Consider the following 24,433-nt stretch of genomic DNA (forward strand, 5'->3'; position numbering starts at 1 on the left):
TAAAAACTAGCCGGTGTGCTGGCCCCCTCCCAGCAGCCCGCCACCCGGCACCATTTAACCCCTTGTCACGCAGGCCTGGCAGGCCATCGCCGGAGTATCAAGTGGGTTCTGGGGATAACCCGGACAGTTGGGAATCCGGGTTCTCAATTATCTCGACGACTGGCTCATCCTAGCCCAGTCACGAGCCGAGCTGGAGCATCACAGATCTGTGCTACTCCGCCACATGGAGTGCCTGGGTCTCGGGGTCAACTTGCCAAGAGCTCACTGCTCCCCATCCAACGTATAATGTTCCTGGGTGCAGTCTTCGACTCAGCCCGTATAACGGCTGTAGTATCGCCAGAGCGCACTCTGGCCATTCAGCAGCTCGTGGCATCGGTCAGGAACAGAGCCTATCTCCCTCTGAAGTATTTCCAGAGGATGCTAGGGCTGATGGCTTCCACCTTCCTGGTTCTGCAGCTCGGCCTTCTTCGGATGCGGCCTCTACAATACTGGTTGAAGTTCGGGCTCCATCCTCACACCTGGCGGCACGGGGTGCTCTTTGCAAGGGCAGACCGGCCTTCAGCTCGTGGTCTCACGAAGAAAGCCATCTGTACATCAACTGCCTCGAGATGTTGGCAGTGATTCGAGCCCTTCACGCATTTTATGCACACCTGACAGGATGCCACATCTTAAGTCCAGTCGGACAGCATGACAGTGGTGTCATACATAAATCACCAGGGCGGTCTTTTGTCCAGCCACTTATGCGCTCTGGTGAAGCGTCTTCTGGAATGAGCATTACCGAAGTTTCAGTCGCTCAGAGTGACTCACATACCCAGGAGAACAAACTTGGGAGCAGATATGCTATCTTGGAGCAGTGTCCCCTCAGACGAGTGGATGCTCCACCCCCAGACGGTTCTCACGATCTGGGAGTTCTTCGGGAAGGCAGAGGTAGACCTCTTCGCCTCAGAAGACAACACACTGCCCAAATTATTTCTCGAAAGAGGACGATGCGCTGGCTCACGTCTGGCCCAGCACCCTCCTTTACGCTTTTCCCCCGATCGCTCTGATCTCGCAGATCATCAAATGAATCAGGGAAGACATGCACAGAGTCCTCCTGGTGGCCCCGCTCTGGTGGAGCCAAGTTTGGTCCTCAGAGCTGTTCAGGCTTTCAACGAAAGCTCCGTGGCTGATCCCCCTGAGACGGGACCCTCCTCTCTCAGGCAAACAGGACGATTTGGCATCCCCAGCCAGAACTCTGGGCTCTGCACCTCTGGTCCCTCAATGGGAGCCTGCTAACCTCCCCGGGGATGTGCTGAATACCATCTCTCAGGCGAGAGCTCTGTCCACGAGACAACTCTACACCCAAAAATGGTCAGTCTTTGTTGGCTGGTGTTCTGCACGCAACATAGACCCAGTGGAGTGTGACGTATCTCCGATACTGTCTTTCCTCCAGGAGCGTTTAGAACTGGGTCGCACCCCTTCAACGCTCAAAGTTTACGTAGCAGCCATCGTAGTGTTTCACCCTCCTATTGCTGGCCAGTCAGTGGGACGAAACAACCTTGTGGTGCGTTTTTTGAGAGGTTCTAGGCGATTGAATCCACCTCGTCCTCTCACCGTTCCCACCTGGGACCTCTCCATGAGCCCTGCATGCCTTGAGTTCGGGCCCAACGACTCCAAGGTCGTTTTGAAACCTAGGCATGGCTACGTCCCTAAGGTGCTCTCAACTCCATTCAGAGCATAGGTCATTTCCCTCTCAGTGCTTCCTCCCTCGTCGGACAAGCGAGAGCTGGAAGTGTTCTGCCCTGTCAGGGCACTAAGGACCTACGTTGAGCGATCACAGACTTTCCAGCAATCCGATCAGCTCTTTATCTGCTTTGGTGGCTGCACCAAAGGGTCTTCGGTCTCAAAGCAACATCTTGCGTGTTCAACCCCATAGGAGTTAGAGCCCACTCCACTAGAGGAATGGCTTCCTCTTGGGCCTGGTCTAGTGGAGTTTCGATTAAAGACATCTGTGAGGTGGCCGGCTGGTCCTCGCCGCCAATTTCGCCAATTTCGGCGGGAATATTCACGGGCTTTGTCGCCATAGGAAGCGCAGCTATGCCGCGCTGTCATTGGTTCAACAACTTGTCTATGAGTGAACCAATGACGATGCAGTTACACTGCGTTATTGAAAAAGGCTTCAGTAATGGGGAAAAAGGAGACCTTTCCCCATACGCAGTACTCGTTCCGTATCTCAGGGCACCGAGGTTACGTTAGTAACCGAATACGTTTTCTATATGCGGGGTGTTGCAGCGGCAGGCAGTGTGGCTGATTTATGGACATGCATTTTTGATCTGAGCTATGGCTGCATGTCTGTCAGAAATCACTCTCTCTGCTTAAAACGCTGAGGTATTTGTTAACAACAGGAGTGTAAATAGGAGATACTTTGCAATGTGGACAGCTCATTGACGTAGCAGAACTTCAGAGTTTGCTACTGAGATGAGTGAACGTTGGCACACTCTCGCGGCCATACGTTTTCATTTGTTTATGCTGTAAGGACCAACAGTGGGTCGCACGCTGTGGAAGTGATGTTATGGGATTCACTGTCAAATTGCATCGAATCACATAACCATTGCATGGGACAAAGATATAATAGTAATGCATTTGCATGCAACTCAGACAAGATAGAAATATTGATTCAAATATTTTGAGTTTTTATTGAAATCTCATTCATATAATGACTTGTAAATCTAAATGTTTCACAGTATTACTATTCTTATGGTGGAGACGTTGCCTGTACAACATCTGTATTAAAGCACCCTCACTAAATTCTGGGAAATTTCTGGAATCGGGCTGGGCATTCATGTCATAAACCTTTTCTTTTAATCTATGAAACATAACGACTATGCTTATTTGTCTTAGAAGGGTGTTTACAGTCTGCACTGATGTAGGAATGAAACACAAGCATACAGCAGCAGTGATATGTATTTTATATTTTGTATTTCATACTGTTCACTAGAGCTAAGCCATTCGGCGTGGTAACCCAAGCACACATAACCATATTGTTCACTAGAGCTAAGCCATTCGGAGTGGTAGCCCAGGCACACATAGTCTAATAGGCAATAAAGCAGCAGCAGCATATCAGATCTATTCCGCCAAGACCAAACACATCTACATTGTCATACCCATTACCATGCAAAACACTCAGAGTTGTCATGACAGAACTAACATTAAATGAAGATCAGTAAATGCAGTAACAAATGTATTGCTCATGATTAGTTCACTTAATACATTTGCTAATGTTTAACTAATGAACAAAATTTTCAGACAGGAATGTTGTTCCATGATCAACAAAATATGCTGAATCAGTAACATGTCTTAGTTGACAAAATCATGGTGACCGAACGCTGTACAACCTGGATGCTGCATATTAATTGTTGATAGTGTTGCCATAGAAATGCAACATGGAAGGAGACTGGATTAGCAAAAACAAAACAAAAAAACAACAACGGTGATACGCAGGGAGGGAGACAAGAGGCCATTTCTTTGGATGAATGTCAAAGGTCAGCTAATGTTTACCATATTTGTCCTTAACCCTTTCAAGTGTGAGTTTAAAATATTCTAACTGACCCCCCAGATTTAGTTTTTTTAAGGCGACCGTTATTTTAGAACATTTGCCCTTATTGTTTCCATGGCGACATGTCTTGTGTGTCACGAGTGCTGAACGCAGCCACAATAAGGGGCCGTTCACACAGAACGCGTTTTTCTATTCCAATGCGCTACTTTCCCATTGTTTTTCTATGTAAACACGAGCTTAACAGACGTGCATGACCGTTACGCTCGCGTCTCGCGTCTTTTGCAGCGCCTCACACATGAGCGCCGCGTTTTTAAGACGCTGTGTCAAGTTAAAAGAATTTCAACTTTTACACGCAGCGCCGCTCATCAACGTCAGTTCCAAAACAGTGGACCAATCAGAAGAACTCGGAGGCGGGGCAAGCGTTGCGAGCTTCTGTTTACAGTAGCAAGTTGGCATGACAACTGTTTTATATGACGGCAACATGGCGGAGGGGGCGCTCATTATTATCTTATTTTCTTTTTTTCCATGTCAAAACTTGTATCTGTCAATTGTGCTGTTTGCCTATTTCTATTATTTCCGTTATTGTCGTTATTGCCTCACGTCTCAAAAGCGCGTCTCGAGACCCTCGCGTTCTATGCTGCGCTTTTTTTAAAACCACTCCTGAGCGCCGTTTTTAGACGCAAAGACGCGTTCTGTGTGAACGGCCCCTAACACTGTATGACAGATGAATCACTAATCATTTTGTTTTTCCAGAAATCATTTTGTTTTTCCTTTTTTATTTAAAATATTCGCAAACTTGCTATATGATATGATAAATAAGAAAACCATAAAAACAAAACACACAATACAATGCATTTCATCCATCTACTGAAAAGGCACAGTCACCCCTACTTTTTAGCTTTGATTTCGGAATACGTAACATTCTCTGATTAGACGACCGGAGAGACACAACTGGACAATGTTCTGTCAGTAAATCCGAAAGGTAAGGAGGGGCCAAACCATTTAAAGATTTAAATACTAAAAGAAGAATTTTAAAATCAATACGGTATCGTACAGGCAACCAGTGCAAAGACCGTAGCACTGGAATAATATGGTCCTGTTTTTTAATATTGTCAAAAGTCTTGTTGCCACATTTTGTACAATCTGTAACCGGGATAATGCTGTTTGGCTAATCCCATAATACAGTGAATTGCAATAGTCTAGCCTTGATGTTAAAAATACATTAATTATTCTTTCAAAAATTTTTAAAAGATAAAACAGGTTTTACTTTAGCTAAAAGACGAAGCTGAAAAAAACAGGATTTGACTACTGAATTTATCTGCTTTTCAAATGAGTGATTGTGTTTCGTCATTTTAAAACCTTTATAAATGATCTTTATCTTGATGTCTGACATCAGTGTGTATTTTATAAACTCTAAATGTATTGTTTTAATGGTGCTTATGCATATTTAAATGTATGAAACCTTAAAAGAAACATGTGGCTGAAAACATTGCATTGCTGTGATATATGACAAGAGCTGCGCGCATCCGTCTTACAGCCAAAGCGTGAAAGCACAGTTTGAATCTGGCAGTTATGTGACGTTGCTGAAATTTCTAAATCCCATATGTGGGACCGTATGCCCAGGGGCACAGAAATAAAAATCCCATATGTGGGACCGTACCATTCAAAGGGTTAAACATGTTTGGATTGTAAATGTAAATAAAATAGCAGTTATGAAAAACTGTAATATTCTCTTAATAATTAATGCTAAGACATACATTTTCACCCATTTACTCGCAATCTCGGTTACGTATGTAATCCTTGTTCCCTGAAGGAGGGAACGGAGACGTATGTCAGTAGTGACCGACAAATTGGGATATTGCCAGAGAGCCCTATCAGCTTCGAGTGAACTTAAACAAGCCAATGGAATTGGCGTGCAATATTTGCATAATGCGCACCACCCCCGACAGGTGGTATAAATAGGGAAGCAGATGCAATCGCACTCTGTTTTTCGCTAAGGAGACAACTGTAAGTCTGCACTGCAGCGAGGGCACAGGAACTGCAGCGACGGTACATACGTCTCCGTTCCCTCCTTCAGGGAATGAGGGTTATATACGTAAACAAGACGTTCCCTTTCAGTCGGTCAGTCGTTCCCTTTCAGACATTCCCAATTCATTGGTCTACTGCTGTTCCCTATGACTTAGACAACACTGGGGAAGTGAACCTGAAAGGGACGCTGCGGAGGCCACAACCTACCCTGCAGGGGAGGAATTTACGTGGAATACACATATGGACTGGCCATGGGCAGTATGCATATGGAGTCCCTGGGATGGCTCCAGCCTAGAGATAGGTCGAGACTCATCTGACAGGTGACAGCAGAGGTGGCTCTGCTAAGGGAAAGACACGGGCTCACCATGGGGAGTTGACCGTGGACAATACACATATGGGACCACTCACGTGGAGGGGTCACGACATATCCCAGCTAACAAAAAGGAGTTGTCAGAACGTTTTGTTAACATTCTCTTTAAGTTATGAAAACGTTATTTTGGAATGTTTTCTAAACGTTCAAAACGTCCAGTTTTTTTAATGTATCAAGAATGTTTTTTTCTTGGTTTATGTTAACGTTAGAGGAACATTCCATTCTATCATTTTGGAAATGTTATGAAAACGTTATTTCGGAATGTTTTCTAAACGTTCAAAACGTCCAGTTTTTTTAATGTATCAAGAATGTTTTTTCTTGGTTTATGTTAACGTTAGATGAACATTCCATTCTATTATTTTGGAAATGTTATAAAAACGTTATTTTGTAATATTTTTGGAACGTTCAAATGAACTGTTTTTAAGAAAGTTTTTTCTTGGTTTATGTGAACGATAAAGGAACATTCCATTCTATCATTTTGGAAATGTTATGAAAACGTTATTTTCTGAACGTTCACAACACCCTGCCCCGCTAGAAATGTTACGTTCCCAGAACATTCTCAAAACATCCCCACTGGTGTTAAGGACGTTGTCTAATAATGTTCCCAGAACGTTCTGAAACGGTCACGATGTGGAGCTCTTTTAAGGTTTGGGGGACGTTATTTGGCGGACATTCACAGAACATTTAGGAAACCATATTTTATTTTTTATTATTTTTAGGCAACATCCCTGCTGCCCTCGTCAAAAACGTTGATTAATAAGAGTATCTGCTCAAACAAAAACTAATTTTTCTTAAATGTTTTACAAAAAACAACAGCACATGCATGAGCTAATATAACTGCTGTATCACTGCATCAGTAACTACACAGTTACTGTCTTTAAATAAAGCGACATGCAGCAGAGCATCAGTGTCTCTGGATCATCACTGACTGAAGCTCAGGATCTACTCTCCAGCACAATGGTGACACACAAAACTCAGATAACAGAAACAACATTAAACACTAACAGATCTCTGTAGATCTCTGCATCTTCACTTATTACAAACCACTCTGACTTTGTTTCTTTCATACAAATCTTCTTTATGAGGTGTTGATGTTTTATCAAATTTATAAATGTCACCGTTATGGAGGTAAGCACTTGTTTTAGTTGGACTCCTGACCCTTTACATTTTAATTATTTAAAATTGTTGCAATTGTGTTTTAAAGCATGCATTGCAAAATAAATTGTGAGAAAAATCTGATCATATGGATTTGATTGTTCATTGTTATTATTCTCATCATACAGTGGCCTTATTCTCTGGTCTCTGAATATTGTATTTTCTTTCGTGTTATTATAGTCCAATGATAGTGTATAAAATCCTGCCATGCTTTGATATTTTGAAAGCTTTCATTATTGTGCAGAAATTATTCAAACAGTATCATACAGATTCACACAGACATCAAGATTCTGCGTATGATCCTCAACAATATTGACAAAATTTTCAGATAAACCGATTAACTCTGAACATCACAAAACAAGCTACTAAAGTCACAAAAAAGATTTTGTTTAGTGTCACCATCGTTGAGGATCATACGCTGATTCATGATGTCTGTGTTGAAGGTTGAATAAAAAGCCCTCCTCAAAACTCTTGTCTGTAAGAATTAAATATAATAAACATTAATAAAACTAACAGTTAATACATTCTCAGCTTGAGGCTTTAGTGATGATGACTAAATCATCAGCAATAAACAACTCAATTCATCTGATCAGAAGTTCTCTTGCGTTTATTGCTATCACTGTTATGTCTTGATAACACAAGCAGCCAGAGAAAATCTAACATCATGTGTCAAGAATCAAGAGCCCATCTAAAGCAAACGCTCACCTCTATAACGGTGACTTCAAACTTTATTATTTTCTATAAAACACACACGCGGAAGGCAATGTTCTCGTGACCTTGTTCAACTTTGCCTAAAAGTTCTCTAAAAGTGACAAAAATTCTGACATTTTACAGAACATTTGTGACATAAACGTCCTCTTTTGGTAATGAAAGTGCTGCAGTTCAAGGTTCCTTATATGACTTTAGGGGGACGTTCCAATTTGGGTCATTTTATGGTCACATAAGAACGTTCAAAACATTGAACTTCAAAAACATTTAGCAAATATTAATTACATCATAAAGACGTTACGGCTACAGCAATGTTGTTCTCACAACGTTTTCTCTATATAATGAGAACATTCATTAAGTACAGATTACAATGTAAGGACGCTTTTTATAAACATTGTACTCAGAACGTATTATGATAACATTCTGAAAACATTTAGCAAATAATAATAACATTAAAAGCATGTTCTCAGAATGTTATCCTAAGAACGTTTTCGCTCAACATTACGAGAACATCAGTCAAGTACAAATAACGTGATAAGACGTTTCAAGAACATTGTTATGAGAACGTTTTTACTCAACATTATGAGAACATCAGTCAAGTACAAATAACGTGATAAAGACGTTACAAGAACGTTGTTATGAGAACATTTTCGCTCAACATTACGAGAACATCAGTCAAGTACAAATAACGTGATAAGACGTTTCAAGAACGTTGTTATGAGAACGTTTTTACTCAACATTATGAGAACATCAGTCAAGTACAAATAACGTGATAAGACGTTTCAAGAACGTTGTTATGAGAACGTTTACCCTCAACATTAGGAGAACATCAGTCAAGTACAAATAACATGATAAAGACGTTACAAGAACGTTGTTATGAGAACGTTTTTGATCAACATTAGGAGAACATCAGTCAAGTACAAATAACATGGTAAGAACGTTCCAACAATGTTGTTCTAAGAATGTTTCCTCTCAACGTTATGAGAACGTATTTTAACTATGACAACATTAAAAGAATGTTCTTGAAACATTATTTTAGAAATGTTTTTTTCTAACATTTTCAAAACTTTAACAACGTTAGTGAAAGTTATGGAAACATTCCCTGTTAGCTGGGATGGTACCCAGCCAAACATCAACGTTGGTGACAGAATGTCCGAGCCGCAAGGGGAGGCAGAGGAACTTGACAGGGTTTGCCAAGCGTGGAACTACTGGAGTAATGGATGCATGTATCTGGCCCAGGGGGCTGGAATGGCATTGCAAGCCAACACTAGAATGGGTTTTTCACGTTACTGGCTACTGGAAGCGAGTACATGGGAAGATACCGGTTCCACACGAAAGCTATAGAATCTAGCGAACATATTGGGTGTTGCCCAGCCCGCAGCTCTACAGATATCTGTCAGCGAGGCGATGTGCGCCAGCACCCGGGAAGAGGCAACTCCTCTGGTGGAGTGAGCTCTCAACCCAAGCAGGCAAAGCACACCTTGGGACTGATAAGCCAAGGCAATGGCATCCACTATCCAGTGGGCCATCCTCTGCTTGGAGACAGCCTTTCCCTTCTGCTGGCCTCCGTAACAGACAAAGAGCTGATCTGAGGTCCTAAAGCTTCGCATTCTATCCATGTAAAGATGCCGAGCACAGACGGGACAGAGCAAAGCCAGGGCTGGGTCTCCCTCCTCCGAAGGCAGCACTTGCAGGTTCACTACCTGATCTCTGAAGGGAGTGATAGGAACCTTGGGCACATATCCAGGCAGGGGTTTCAGAATAACATGAGAGTCACCGGGCCCGAATTCTAGGTATGATTCGTCAACCGAAAATGCGTGCAGTTCCCCTACCCTCTTCACAAAGGCCAATGCAACCAGGAGGATGGTCTTAAGGGACAGTACTTTTAACTCAGCTGACTGCAAAACCTCGAAGGGATGACCCTGGAGAGATGTAAGAACCAGGGAGAGATCCTAAGAGGGTATAGAGGAAGGGCGAGGTGGATTCAGTCTCCTTGCCCCCCTCAGGAACCTGACAATCAGGTTGTGCTTCCCCAACGACTTACCTTTAACTGCATCGTAATGTGCGGCAATAGTGGCAACATACACCTTGAGGGTGGAGGGAGACAGTCTTCGCTCAAGCCCTCTTGCAGGTAGGAAAGCACAGACCTGACCGAACATGATCGGGGGTCCTCTCGGTGAGAGGAACACCATTCGACAAACAGGTTCCACTTCAACGCATAGAGGTTCCTTGTGGAAGGAGCTCTAGTGGAAGTGATAGTGTTTACAACCGACTGGGAGAGATAACTTTGAACCTCCGTGTCCCATTCAGGGACCACACATGGAGTTTTCACAGGTCGAGACGCAGGTGCTAGAGGGTGCCCCATCTGTGCGAGAAGGCTCACTGGGGGAAAAGCATTGTGATAAAGTTCGTATGAAGGAAGGCAGAAGACAAGGGTCGGCTGACTGCTGACGGTGGTATTTATTGTAAATTTCAAATACAAACACAAAAGCAGGTGCATCAGCACAATAACTCAAATCATAGCGCAACAAAACTTTCACTCCATGGCAGGTCGTGAATGACAAAGTCCACCGGTCAGCAGTCCTTCTCTCTCTCGCTCACTCCTGTTTGTCCTGGCATTATATACTCTCTCCACGCCAATTACTGAAACAAGAAACAGGTGTTCATCATTTACATTCAACCCACTCATTAACCGATTGTCTTCTGCCTCTCTCTCCCGCTGCAGCTTTCGCTGAACCACGCCCCCCCTGCCACACGCATATTTGCGTAGAACTCGGGGCCAGCTGTGTGCCAGAGCATCCGTGCCGAGCGTGAGGGAATAGAACAACTGGCAGTGGGCAGTGTCCGGGGAGGCAAAAAGATCTATCTGTGCAGCCCCAAAGTGCTGCCAAATCAGCTGGACCACCTGGGGATGGAGTCTCCATTCGCCCAGAAGCAGAGGCTGCCGTGAGAGCTTGTCAAGTCAAAGTCTGCTTTATTGTCAGTTTTGCCACATATACAGTACATACATACAGAGAATTGAAATTGCATAACTCTCAGACCCCTGACTCTCAGACCCATGCATGGGGTAAAAGAAGGGAGGAGGGGCAATGTCTGGAGGGAGTTCAGCTTCCTGACAGCCTGATGTATGAAGCTGCCTCCCTGATGGCAGCAGACTGAAGAAGCTATATGTTGGGTGGGTGGGATCACCTGCAATGCAGAGGGCTTTGTGGGTGAGACGGGTGCAGTAGATGTCCTGGAGGGAGGGAAGAGAGACACCAACGATCTTCTCAGCTGCTCTCACTATGTGTTGAAGTGACTTTCGGCAGGACGCATTGCAGGCGCCATACCACACAGTGATGCAGCTAGTCAGAATGCTCTTGAGGTTCCTCTGTAGAAGGTACACATGATAGGGACCGGGGCTTTGGCCCCGCATTTTGCGGAGGAAGTAGAGACGCTGCTGTGCTTTCTTGGCCAGTGCTGCAGTGTTGCTAGTCCAGGAGAGGTTCTCTGTGATGTGCAATCTTGATGTGGTGCATGACTAGTCATTCAAAGCATGAGGATAGGATTAAGTGCGACTGGACGGTAGTCATTGAAGCAGGATGGAGATGACATCTTCGGGACTGGAATGATGGTCATAGCCTTGAAGCATATAGGGACAAAAGCCTGACTTAGTGAGATGTTGAAAATGTCTGTGAAGACATCGGTGAGTTCCACTGCACAGTCTCTCAGTATACGCCCAGGAATGTTGTCAGGACCCGGGGCTTTGCGCGGTCGGCTGCACGGTTGAGCACGCCTGGGACATGAATGGCATGAAGCGACCTCAAATGCTTCTGACTCCATAACAAGAGATGGTGGGCGAGTTGCGACATGCGATGGGAGCGTAGACCACCCTGATGGTTGATGTACGCAACGGCCGCAGTGCTGTCTGAGCGGACCAGTACGTGCTTCTCTGTCAGCAGCTACTTGAAGCGTACTGCTAGCAACTCGAGCAATTGATATGCCAATGCAGTTGAGGCCCCGTCCACAGACCTGATACTGCATGCCCGTTGTACGTGGCTACCCACCCTGTGGCAGAAGCATCTGTGTAGACCACATCATGCCTGGACACTTGTTTCAGGGGAACACCTGCCAGCAGGAAGGAAGGGTCCGTCCACTGGGTGAGGGTGCGACGGCAGTTTGGTGTAACGGGGACACGGAAAGTACCGCACTGCCACGCCAATTTCGGGACATGGTCGTGAAGCCAGTTTTCAGGCGGCCTCATATGAAGCAATCCGAGCGCTGTGACTGTGGCTGCGGATGCCATATGCCCCAGGAGCCTCTGAAAAAGTTTCAGTGGGGCCGCTGTCCTGCGCTTGAGTGTACTCAGGCAGTTGGCACAACTGCTCCCGCTCCTGTCAAATTGCATGCTTTTGATGGGTCAATGTGCAATCAGACGTCCGTCCAGGTGTATGTGAATACTTTGGCTTGCCATACATGGCCCCTATGCCTGCATCTCCATTTCTCCAATTATGGTCTAGGTCACGGGTCAAACAGAAATTGCGTGCTGCGTTAATCGCACGTTAATAAAATTATGATAATAAAAAAATGCTGTTAAAATGAATTTGTGTTAACGCGTTAATTTTGACAGCCCTATATGTGCCCTATATATGAATATATAAACACTACAGATTATTCATTAGACACTACATCAAAAAAAAATCATCAAAAGAAGAAAAAAATAACACAGTACCCAGAACTGTCACAACTTTAAAAATCCAATAATGAAGAAGAATAGAAAGGTTCCAATACATTTAATAATAAAACAAACAATCCACATGGCATTAAAACCGACGGTAACACAAACAACAACCGACCATGATCAGAGGAACCAAAGGAAACAAACAAGGTTAATAAGGAGACACAGCTGAACTAATAGAACTAATCATATCAGTAACCATGACAACTCATAAGTAGCAGGAAACTAGACAAAGAAAACACTGAAAATAAACTAAAAGTCACTAAAAATGAAACTAAACAGAACAGTGTAGCATGCAGTCACAGAAAAAAAGGTAAGTTGTATGCAATAAACATTTTGCAATTGCATAAAAAAGGATTGTAATCACAACTTAGCAGTGCTTGAAGTGGGCCAGTTTGCATAACTGGGACTTCTATATTTTAACCTGTAGCTTACCCTCACTAATTATTGTGTACTTTCACTTCTCACATGTTGCTGGTATGTTGACTGCCCACACCAAAACATAAATTAGGCTATTAATTAATTGTATACATTGCGTTCAGAGCTTTTATAAGCTGTATGAATTGAATGGACCAATTATCTGTGCTTTTTTTTAGCAAAAGATAAATGCATGCCTGACATCTAGAGGACATTCTGAGAAAAATCACTGTCAAGTAAGACATGAACAAATATATATAATATGCTATGGCAATAAAACCAGTTGTTTCTCAGTTGTTTCTAAATAACCTGTGAAGTAATTCACTGAAAAAAGTCGATTATTTTTTTTTATTTTTTTTATTATTTTTTTTTTCTCCCAGTTTAAAGATTGATTTAGCAAATAAACACATCAGTACTATTCTGGCAACAAAGTAAACACCAAAGAAAATACCATAGATAATTCCTAACCTTTTGGCCATTCCTAGATGTTGGTTGTCCACTGTAGGTGGAAGGTCAATTTGTGTTACTGTTTCTAAACCTTAGAACTCACTACACTTTACTCTCCATAACATTTCTTCTCTGTTTACTTTTATGACCCAGCTAAAAATATATCTGTTTGAAATATATGTTAAATAATGTGGCTTCATGAGGCCTTCACGTGTTTTCAGTGTGTATTCAAATGTATTTGGCATGCACTATGAAAAATGACCTTGAGCTACAGAAAGGCACTATATAAATAAAACTACTTCCTCTTTAAAGTTGTAATTTCTTTGTAATCTTGTTTAACCTTTCTTAACCTTTTCTTAACCTTGTAACCTTGTTTAGAAAAAGAAATCATGATGAGATCGGATGGTGACGTCCTGATTTCCAAGGATGGCACCACCCGCTCTTTTAAAGTAACACCCCTCCAACCTTCAACCACAACCTTCATCAAATTAGTTAGCTGAGTGAGTGAGAAAGGACAAGAGATGTACATCACACTGTATATTTTTCTATACCTGTCATTTAACTGTATTTCTGCAGCTTCAATCCTCAGATCAGGTTCCTGTCAGCTCCAGGGACGGTTCAAATTGAATGGAATGTACCAGGATGGAGATGTTATACTTGGAGGCCTGTTTCAGGTTCATTTTTTCACAGTGTTCCCAGATCTGAGCTTCAGAATGAAACCAGAACCACCACACTGTGAAAAGTGAGTCTAGAGCCAGACATATTGCTTAACTATAAAAGAGGAGAGAAACATATTTAAAATAATAAATAAATAAATAACCTAATTAATTAATAATAAGAATTATGAATGTTCTTCTTGAGCCTCTTTTTTCATATTTAATTTGCTCAAATTATGTGTTGACAGCAGTAATAACAAGCCTTGATGGGGGAAAAAATTGTAGATCTGTATTGAAATTACAGTGTACAGTTCACTTTATTTACTGTGTAAATAAAGTGATGCTTTAACTCAGAAGTATTTGAAATGTGTTAATGGTTCTATTAATTTGTATTTTAATTATCTTTAAGTATCACTAAATGTACACATTTAACATTTTGTCTTTCCTAGATTTGATATGGAGAGCTTCCAGCAGGCTCAGACCATGGCTTTTGCAATAGATGAGATCAATAAGAATCCCAGACTGCTGCCTAACATCACTCTTGGTTACCATCTTTATGACAACTGTGTGAGGCTAGGAATGGCATTCCGGGCTGCCATATCCCTGGCTAGTGGGACAGAGGAGTCCTTCTCAAACCTAAACTGCACTGGCCATCCTCCGGTGATTGGGATTGTCGGGGATCCAAGTTCAACTCCTTCCATTGCTATTTCCAGTGTTCTGGGACTGTTTCGAGTACCTATAGTAAGATGGAATGAAAAAGTAAAAATACACTGTGTGCAAATGCACTTTTAAGTTAAATTTGGTGTCCCTTTCTGCCACAACCACACACACACACACACACACATTTTATATATATATAAAATATAATATCGGAACTTCTCATCTGTTTTTTATTTTTTTATTTAATCTTTTTTTTATTTTATTTTTTTTCTACACTATTTTTCTGGCTCAACTCTTCTCTTCTTTCTCCATCTCCACTAATTAGGTTAGTTACTATGCCACCTGCTCCTGTTTGAGTGACAGGAAAAAATACCCCTCTTTCTTCAGAACTATCCCCAGTGATGCCTTCCAGGTGCGGGCTATGGTTCAGATCTTGAGATATTTTGGATGGACCTGGGTTGGTCTTGTCTACAGTGATGATGACTATGGCATCTATGCTGCTCAGTCCTTCCAGCAGGAAATGCAGCTGATTGGACATTGTTTTGCTTTTTCTGAAATTCTGCCCCATGATAACAACCACAGAGATATTCAGCGTATAATCGGAGTAATCCAGGCCTCTACAGCTAGAGTGGTTGTTGTTTTTTCTACATCATCCTTTCTGTTGCCTTTGATGGATGAGGTGGTGTTGCAGAACATCACAGGCAGGCAGTGGATTGCAAGTGAAGCTTGGGCCACCTCACCTGTATACTACACTCCACGTTTCATGCCCTTTCTTAGGGGCACGCTGGGCATTGCCGTTAGGCGTGGAGAAATTCAGGGGCTTCATGACTTTCTGCTACGTCTTTGTCCCAGCAATGATCCAAGAAATAATATGTTGAGGATCTTTTGGGAGAACATGTTTGGGTGCAGTTTTGAAACAGGGGATAAAGAGACAGATGGAGAGCAAGTGAAAAAGGTGTGTACAGGACAGGAGGATCTGAGCACAACAGACACACCATACACTGATGTTTCAGGTTTGAGGGCAGCGTATAATGTCTATAAGGCAGTTTATGCCCTGGCACATGCGCTTCATGACCTGATGCAGTGTGAGGAGGGTAGAGGACCATTCAGTGGGAACAGCTGTGCTGACATAATCAAACTAAAACCCTGGCAGGTAACAACCACAGATATAGTGCAGATTCTCTTTAGGCATATAGACTAGCTATATGTAGAAAAGCAAAATATATGCTCTATGTTAATTCAAATTTCAGATAAACATATAACACCTGTCCTGTCTACGAACTGTACAGCTGGTTCACTATCTACAGAAAGTGAACTTCACAACAGGTTTTGGGGATCATGTGTCATTTGATAAGAATGGAGATGCTCTGGCCATCTATGATGTGTTAAACTGGCAGCCGAGCTCTGATGGGTCAATAAGTATCTACACGGTCGGTATAGTAAATGAAGGGATGGCAACGGGGACGGTGCTCACACTGGATGAAGAAGCAATTTACTGGAACTTTGAGACAAAAAAGGTAAGTAACATTAAAATATTCAATGATGTGATAAGAAAAATAAATGAATACAAAAGACACGCTTATCATTATGTAGAAGAGATAAACACATGAAATATGATGTCTCTTTCAGCCCCCACGTTCTGTGTGCAGTGAGAGCTGCCCCCCAGGAACCAGACAATCCACAAGGAAGGGCCATCCTGTCTGCTGTTTTGACTGCCTGTCATGTGGAGATGGAGAGATTTCTAATACAACAGGTGCTAATTCTATTGAAGAGTTTACTATTGGTAAACAGTATTTGACTATAATATGAAAATGCCCCAATTTCCTCTTAAATTCTTGCCTTTTTCCCTTTTTCTTAATCACAGGTGCTATTGAGTGCACAGTGTGTCCAGATGAGTTCTGGTCCAATAAAGATAAAGATCAGTGTGTCCCTAAAGATGTAGAGTTTCTATCCTATGAGGAACCTCTGGGCATCTCTCTGACCACTGCTTCCCTGCTTGGCACCTGCTTCTGTGCTTTTGTGATGGTCATCTTTGCTCTTCACCATAATACTCCCATAGTACGAGCCAACAATTCAGAGCTCAGCTTCCTACTTCTGCTGTCACTCAAACTGTGTTTCCTGTGTGTGCTGCTGTTCATTGGTCAGCCACAGCTGTGGACATGTCAGTTAAGACATGCTGTGTTTGGCATAAGCTTTGTCCTGTGCATCTCCAGCATCCTGGTCAAAACTATGGTGGTAATAGCTGTGTTTAAGTCATCTCGGCCAGAGAGTAAAGGAGCGATGAAATGGTTTGGAGCAGTTCAACAAAGATGCACAGTTCTGGTCCTAACAGCCCTCCAGGTTGTGATATGTGCAGTCTGGCTATCAACTGCCTCTCCAACACCCCATAAAAACAACCAGTATATCCGCTCTAAAATAGTATATGAATGTGCTATTGGCTCAGTGGCTGGTTTTTCTATGCTGCTGGGATACATTGGACTGTTGGCAGCAGTAAGTTTCCTTTTAGCCTTCCTGGTGAGAAATCTTCCAGATAATTTTAATGAAGCAAAGTTCATCACTTTCAGTATGTTGATCTTCTGTGCTGTGTGGATTGCGTTTATTCCAGCATATGTGAGCTCTCCAGGAAAATATGCAGTAGCTGTAGAGATATTTGCCATTTTAGCTTCTAGTTTTGGATTACTGGTGGCCATATTCGCCCCAAAGTGCTACATCATCCTTTTACATCCGGAGAGAAACACTAGACATGCCATAATGGGAAGAGAAACACATAAGAAATAGTTTTACAGGCTGCCTGCATATCTTTGGTGTATGCTTGTAGATATGTTATTTTGAGTGTTCCTAATGCATGTAATTGAAAGACTTCCTCTACATGCAGATGACTCATACAATGCATGTTTTGCATATTTTATTCACAGATAATATAATGATTAAAGTTGTTGATTTATACAAGAAAAAAAAACAAATAAAGTAACGGTAAACGAGGGGGGAAAAAATACACATTTATGCTTCTTCTTGTTTAATTGCCTGGGTATTAAAGATGAAGTGGCCCATATTTTGTAATGATGAAATGGCCCAGTTGTTCCATATTTTTAATCTGCCCTATTAACACTAAATTGTAAAGATGTATCTTATCAGAACCGGATCTGGATAATAGATCTTTAACGGCACAGAAGATCAGCATCTCTCTGGTGACATATGCAGGACTGCGAGCCATTTCTGCCAAAACAATGACCATTTCTTCCAAATGACTTCATGCTTACATTTGATCCATCCAATCAATAACAGATGGATAAAACCAAGTCCCCATCTCACAGTGTCCCGAAACACAGCTTCGATAAATCCAAGCAGCACATTGAAAATAAATATACTGAAGAATAAATAGAAAAATATATAAAAACACACAGAAAGCAATAAATAAATACAAAAATATATAAAAGCATACAAAATTAAATTTAAACTAAAATGTTAATTTATTTCTGGGACTGTTTTGAGTACCTATAGTAAAATGGGATGATAAAAATTAGATGGGTGGCAAAAAATTTATATTCATGTTAATTCATTTTTTTTTTTTTTTCATGTTCATTTCCATTGCTTTAAGGATTGAAAATTAAGTATATTAATGTTAATTATAAGGATAACATTTTCGAATACTTTTTTAAATGCCGCAAAACTTGAAAGGGTAAATAAAGCACACAGTTTCCGCCAATCTCATGTTAATCTTGAGTATCTATAGAGTAGTATCGCATCATTCATATCCCCGATAAGTCTTTAGTTTTATCAGGACAGTCAATAAAATCTGGAATCTTCAGGATGCTTCTCGCATGCTGGACTGTGCTGTAAGCTGACCTCGGCTCTGGCCGTTCTAGAGAAAAACAGACACTCTGACACCTTTGTTACCCTCCGAGGTAAAACAGAAGGCCTAATTTCCTAGCTCTTAGGACATCAAAGGGGCCCTCATGTGGACTACGGGCCAGATTCACATTCCAACACACACACACACACACACACACACACACACACACACACACACACACACATAGACACACACACAAAAACACACAAACATACATTACTGACTGTATATGTAAAATATAACGATGCCAAGTCACATCCATGTATTTACCCATCATTTATCTCAAGTGTACGCATGTTTCCTAATGTTTAGACTTAGTTTAAATAACTGTAGTTGAGTTAGTTTTAGTTGTAATAAGGGAATTTTATCTGTAAACCATAACTTCCTTTATATGCCTGCAGGGCTTAACATTAACTTTTTTGCTCACCAGCCCCTGTGTCTAGTGGTTTTCCAAAGTTACCAGCCATTCAGCATTTTCACTGGCCACAATTTTGCTGTTGGGAAATTACATTTTATATGATTAAAGTTGACTTTGGCATGCTTAAATTACTAGATTTTGAGTCATTTAACTTGATTTACAAGATTTAAAATCCTTTCAAACTTACAAATGCAGATTGACCACCCAAATCAAGACTATACATTGTATATATCAGCTGGAATGTACAGTTATTTTTGTTCAGCTATATAAAAAGAACAAAGAATCAAAATTACAAATAGTAATTTTAAAAAAAAAAAAATTTTTTTGTTTATTTAGCATGTATACATTTATTTAACATTTTACGATGTTTGATTAACATTAATGACATAAAGGTATTTATTTGGGTGCTGCTGAATGCATGGACGTCATACACATCCAGTTTTTACCCACCTGTTTACGTCCACAAGCCATAGCTGACTGTATTCACGCGAGATAAGCTACTTCACACGATGCATTTTGACATCTGTGTGTGCTTGTATTCAGGCGCAACGAGAACTGATCGCGCGCGCGACAGAGAGCACACACGCCAGCGATTCAGTTGTGTGTAATTCAGCGCGATTCCGCCTATCCCGCCTTCACTAACCGCAAGTTAATCGATAAAGAACTGTGACTGAATTGTAATTTGTGATACGACGAGCTTAGCTACCTTTCATTTGGCTGTAGGCTGAAATTATATTTAACCCGCCAAAGTGGCTAGTGGGAGTGGCTGTCTTACCCGCCACAGCGGAAATCTACCCGCATTTGGCGGGTTGGTGGATGTTAATGTCAAGCCCTGTATGCCTGTCTGATCTATCGAGTTTGATCTCGTTTTAAAGCTCTGGCTACTGATCATTCACTGAGATATGTCACATAGCTGATAAATGCATTTTTCTATGTGTTTAATGATACTGTGAAGAAAGTACTACATCTCGAAATCTGATCTGATAGTCATAAATTCAGCTAGGAGACCAAACAAAGGAACTTTGCCCGCCAAATAGTGCTGCGTATCTATTGGCCGTTACAATTCAGGGGGTGTGTTAGCTTGGTTTTCCATAAAAACAACGACACACAACTTTTTGGTTGTCTCTTCTTTCTTCTCTGTCATCTTACGTGTCAGTTAAACCTCGTTTGAAAACCCCGCCGGAGAAACCCTCTCGGAAAGGACCAACCAAGCCAGGCGCATTGAAACTCTGCTGCACACCAACTTGAACCATAAGTATCATAATTTCTCTGAAATTTGTTTAAACTGATTTCTGTGCTGGCTTTCAAAGGGTTAACTGTCGTAATTTGCCATTCTTTGACCATCCTTCCTGTCCTGTCTCTACGTTCCCCTTTTGTATATATTTGTATATTCTGTATTTAGACGTATAACCTATGTATTAGTAGTTTTCATATATTAAATACATTATATCCATGCTCTTTGTTCTCTTACTCGTTCAACAAAGACCAGGTCACTTTAACGTTTCGACCCTATCCTTGTTTTACATTTGGATACTATCATAGGAATTTATCCTCGTGGCCAGAGGACAACATTTCCGTTGTAATAGTCTGTGGCGAACTTTTCTCGGTTTGCCGGACGAACTGATAGTTTCTCTACATAATTATTAAACCAGAACTAATCATGTATGTGATTGATTATAATTTGTTGTAATGAATTCACCATAAATGGTTAATTCCCCCTTGGGTCGGTATGTGCATAATAATTATTCATAAAGCTTTATGAATTATTATATTCATATTCCACCCATAAATTGATAACTGTACGAATCGCTACATTGGGAATCTAAAAAAAAGGTTATCTTTCCCTCACAACCAAAAAGACACTTCTTTTTAAAAAGTTGTGAAGTAAAATATCTAGCTCCCACCAGAACGCCTTTCATATTCAATGTACGAAGAAAGTGTAAAACTCTTGCAGTTCTCAAAGCAAACGCTACATCCTACGCCTTCCCTATTCAATTTATAGAAAAAGTGTAACTGCCAGTTTACACTTTCTTCGTAACTTACAGTAAATACGGATAGCGGTGTGGCGGAAGCTAGATATTTCATTGCATAACAGAAGGCCTTTATTAACCCTCTGGAGTCTGAGGCTGATTTTGGGCCCTGGAGAAGTTTTGACATGCCCTGACATTTGTGCTTTTATCAGTTGGTTATAAACATATTAATGACAAAAGTGTCATTACACTGTATTCAGCACAAACTAGGCTACCATAATATGTGAGGAACATGTATGTACATGTTTGTGTTTTTAAAGGAATAATGTTTATGCGTGGTTATTGAAAAAACAAAAAAAAAAAAAGTAACTGAAACAATACCTAAAAATGCATACTAAATGTTTTTTCACAAGACTTTTGAGAATTGTATATTTTAGTGTAGAGTTTTTGCTTCAAAATGATGTGGAAATGATCCTCCCTACTCTGACACATAAAACATTGTATTGATTTTAAATTTCTAAGACACTTTTTGTTTAGGTAGGCCATATGCGAAGAGGTGTGACTCTTCATGAATAATGAAGTGATTTACACCTGGGGAGATTAAGACCCTGCCCCTAATGAGCCGCATAATGAGCCATTCAGTCAGGAATGTGACTGAGTCAACTAAGAAAATGCAAAGACAAGACATATCATTGTTTTTTTTCTTTTTTATTTAAAATAAAGTTAACAATATAATCCACATATAAACTAGGGTCAAAGGCACATTTTTTGTGTATACAGGCAAATAAAGGTAAGGTTTATAAAAAAAGCCCACTTTTACACCCTATACATAACCTGCTTGATCACATATAGATAATCTTTGCAGCCCAATGGTCAGTGAGAGGTGGTGAACAGAGAATCTGAACAGTCACACATCTGTGTGCCATTTTAGAAAACAGTTCAACTGAAGACACAAGTAAATGTCACATGCCTGGCATTTCCAAGGTGTGTCTTGCCTTTTACCAAGCTGTACTTTGCAAAGCATGCAGTTCCGATGACCAGCGGTGGCATTATTCCTTGCATCTGATGTCAGCTCTGCTCCTGGAACCGGTACATGGTCACTTTTGGTCCGTTTTGGAGCTGCTTTCTGTGACGACACACCACAGAGCTCTGCAAATATATTATCATCAAATATGAATCTTATTAATATTATCATCAAATATTATCATCAAATATGATGATTTGCTACTTATGAAACATTTCTGAACAATTGTAAACAATAAATGTTTCTTGAGCTGCAAATCATCATATTAGAATGATTTCTGAAGGATCATGCGACACTGAAGACTGGAGTAATGATGCTGGACATCACAAGAATAAACGACTTTGTGAAATATATTCAAATAGAAAACAGTTATTTTAAATTGTAATAATATTTCACAATATTACTGTTTTTACTGTATTTTTAATTGAATAAATGCAGCCTTGGTGAGCAGACGAAACTTATTTTAAAAACATGAAAAATCTTACAGATTTCAATATAGGCCTACCATATAGTGGGTAAAAGTGTACTTACTCAACTGTGTTGCTGCGTGCCCTCCTAGTGGGAATTGCAGGTGAATGTGAGAGTGATGGATCCACATTCCTAAAAAAAAATGTAAAAAAAAACCCTGTTATTATTAGCATATAAGATAATACTCTCATACCATTAGCTATGCATAACTGACAGGAAAGTAACAGGTATACAAGCATGCTGTATATGTCTGTCAATTGGCCATTACCGGACAAAGTGTGCGAATGTGTAAACGTTTACAGTCTGCTATATCAGTTAGCACATTTAGCAAATAGCAACATGTTCGCAGCATTTCACAACCAAGCATATTTTAGCACATTCACGCCTATCATATACGGTACTTAGATACGCTATATATATATTTATAGATAGATGTAAATATAAGGCAAATATAGATGTACGCTTGTATATAAAAAAAAAAACACGTCAAATAATTTGAGTATATCAACAGAAAAGCATTCTATTTATAAGCATTTTTATGAGATAAAGTTATATATATATATATATATATATATATATATATATATATATATATATATATATATAGATAGATAGATAGATAGATATAAATATAAGGCAAATATAGATGTACGCTTATATAAATAATTTAAGTAGGCCCTATATCAACAGAAAAGCATTCTATTTATAAGCGTTTTTATGAGATAAAGTTATATATATAGTTATATAGATAGATGTAAATATAAGGCAAATATATGTACGCTTATATAGAAAAAAAAAACACGTCAAATAATTTAAGTAAAACTAAATCACTTACTCATCAGAAACTGTATCTTCAGCTGGATCAAGTCGCTCTTCAAAATGCAGACGTTCATCGTCAGAGTCGTGTTCTTCTTCCGAGGAAAGAGTGAACTTCCTCACTGTCCAGGACCATCTGAAGAGCCTGCTCACCTGTGTAGTGTGCCATCTTCCAAACGCGAAGGACAGCGAATGAATCTGATGAAACTTGATGCTTTTTAAGACGCTGTTAGGGGCGTTTACAGTTTGCATAAATCGCCTCAGCACATTATCTTATGAATAGAGCGCTCTGCGCGTGGGCGGGCACACATTAAAGATAATTAGGTCAGACAGGAGAAACAGTACCTCTCTTTACTTTTATACTGATTACATAAAGGGAGAATATTTGTTTTAGAATTTATTTGTTTTGTTTAAAAGTAGACACTTAAAGCTTTCCAAAGACATATCTCTCATGTCCATGTAGCATGTATAAGCCATCTATTTTAGTTACTTTTAGTGACGTTTTAGAACGATGTTTGCAGAGACGGAGACGGCAGGACAGCACACCCTGTATATTTTATTTATTTTTAAAAAGCACAAAGTTTTATTTTGATTGTGAGTGTACACAAAAAAAAGAAGACATTCTATAGTTTCAATTGATATATTACTTATGTCTCTATGACAAAAAATGACGGAGTATTTTAAGTCTGTTTTGCTGCAATGTGAAAAAAAAACTGCAAAACGCGCCGGCGCGTTTTTAGACCTCAGAGTGTTAACCCCCCGGAGCTGTGTGGAGCACACATTTATGATGAATGGAAGCACTTTCTTCAGCTCATATTCACTGATCCCTATCACTGCCATTATAAATCTCGGATGTTTAATAATGTTTATGCGTGATCATTGAAAAAACAAAAAACTTAAGTCACTGAAATAAGGCCAAAAAATAGTATTATATATGTGTTCACAAGACTTCTGGGTATTAGAGATTGTAGACTAGAGTTTTTGCTTCAAAATTATGTAAAAATTACCCTACCTACTCTTTTATATAAAACAATAGAGAGATTTAAATTTTGTAAGACACTTTTTGTCAAGAAACACAGTATGTGTGGAGGCATGAATCATCATGAATAATGGGTCATTTACACTTGAGAAGACAAAATAATCGCATAATGAGTTGTAATGACCTGCTTAATAATGAGGTCTTTCAGTCAG

The 24,433-nt window shown here is 40.5% G+C and overlaps 1 protein-coding gene and 1 long non-coding RNA gene across 2 annotated transcripts; one reads left to right on the forward strand and one right to left on the reverse strand.

The window, feature by feature from the left end:
- Positions 1-13,898: 13,898 nt before the first annotated feature.
- LOC137022698 (extracellular calcium-sensing receptor-like) lies at positions 13,899-17,471 on the forward strand. The gene is made up of 6 exons (XM_067389138.1): positions 13,899-14,119; positions 14,483-14,774; positions 15,019-15,846; positions 15,983-16,210; positions 16,323-16,446; positions 16,558-17,471. The coding sequence occupies exons 1-6, from the start codon at positions 13,899-13,901 to the stop codon at positions 17,469-17,471; spliced, it is 2,607 nt and encodes an 868-aa protein (XP_067245239.1).
- A 4,439-nt stretch (positions 17,472-21,910) lies between these two features.
- On the reverse strand, positions 21,911-23,975 carry LOC137022699 (uncharacterized). Its single transcript, XR_010895417.1, has 3 exons — positions 23,262-23,975; positions 22,490-22,558; positions 21,911-22,083 (listed from the first exon to the last, which is right to left on the reverse strand). It is a non-coding gene; the product is annotated as an uncharacterized lncRNA (long non-coding RNA).
- Positions 23,976-24,433: the final 458 nt, after the last annotated feature.

Source organism: Chanodichthys erythropterus, chromosome 7, assembly GCF_024489055.1.
Source record: "Chanodichthys erythropterus isolate Z2021 chromosome 7, ASM2448905v1, whole genome shotgun sequence".
Lineage (NCBI taxonomy): Eukaryota > Metazoa > Chordata > Actinopteri > Cypriniformes > Xenocyprididae > Chanodichthys > Chanodichthys erythropterus.

Coding starts and splice junctions, on each gene's coding strand:
- LOC137022698 (XM_067389138.1), top strand. CDS start 13,899: ATGTACATCACACTGTATATTTTTCTATACCTGTCATTTAACTGTATT. Junction 14,120..14,482: donor GAACCACCACACTGTGAAAA/GTGAGTCTAGAG, acceptor TGTCTTTCCTAG/ATTTGATATGGAGAGCTTCC. Junction 16,447..16,557: donor AGAGATTTCTAATACAACAG/GTGCTAATTCTA, acceptor TCTTAATCACAG/GTGCTATTGAGTGCACAGTG.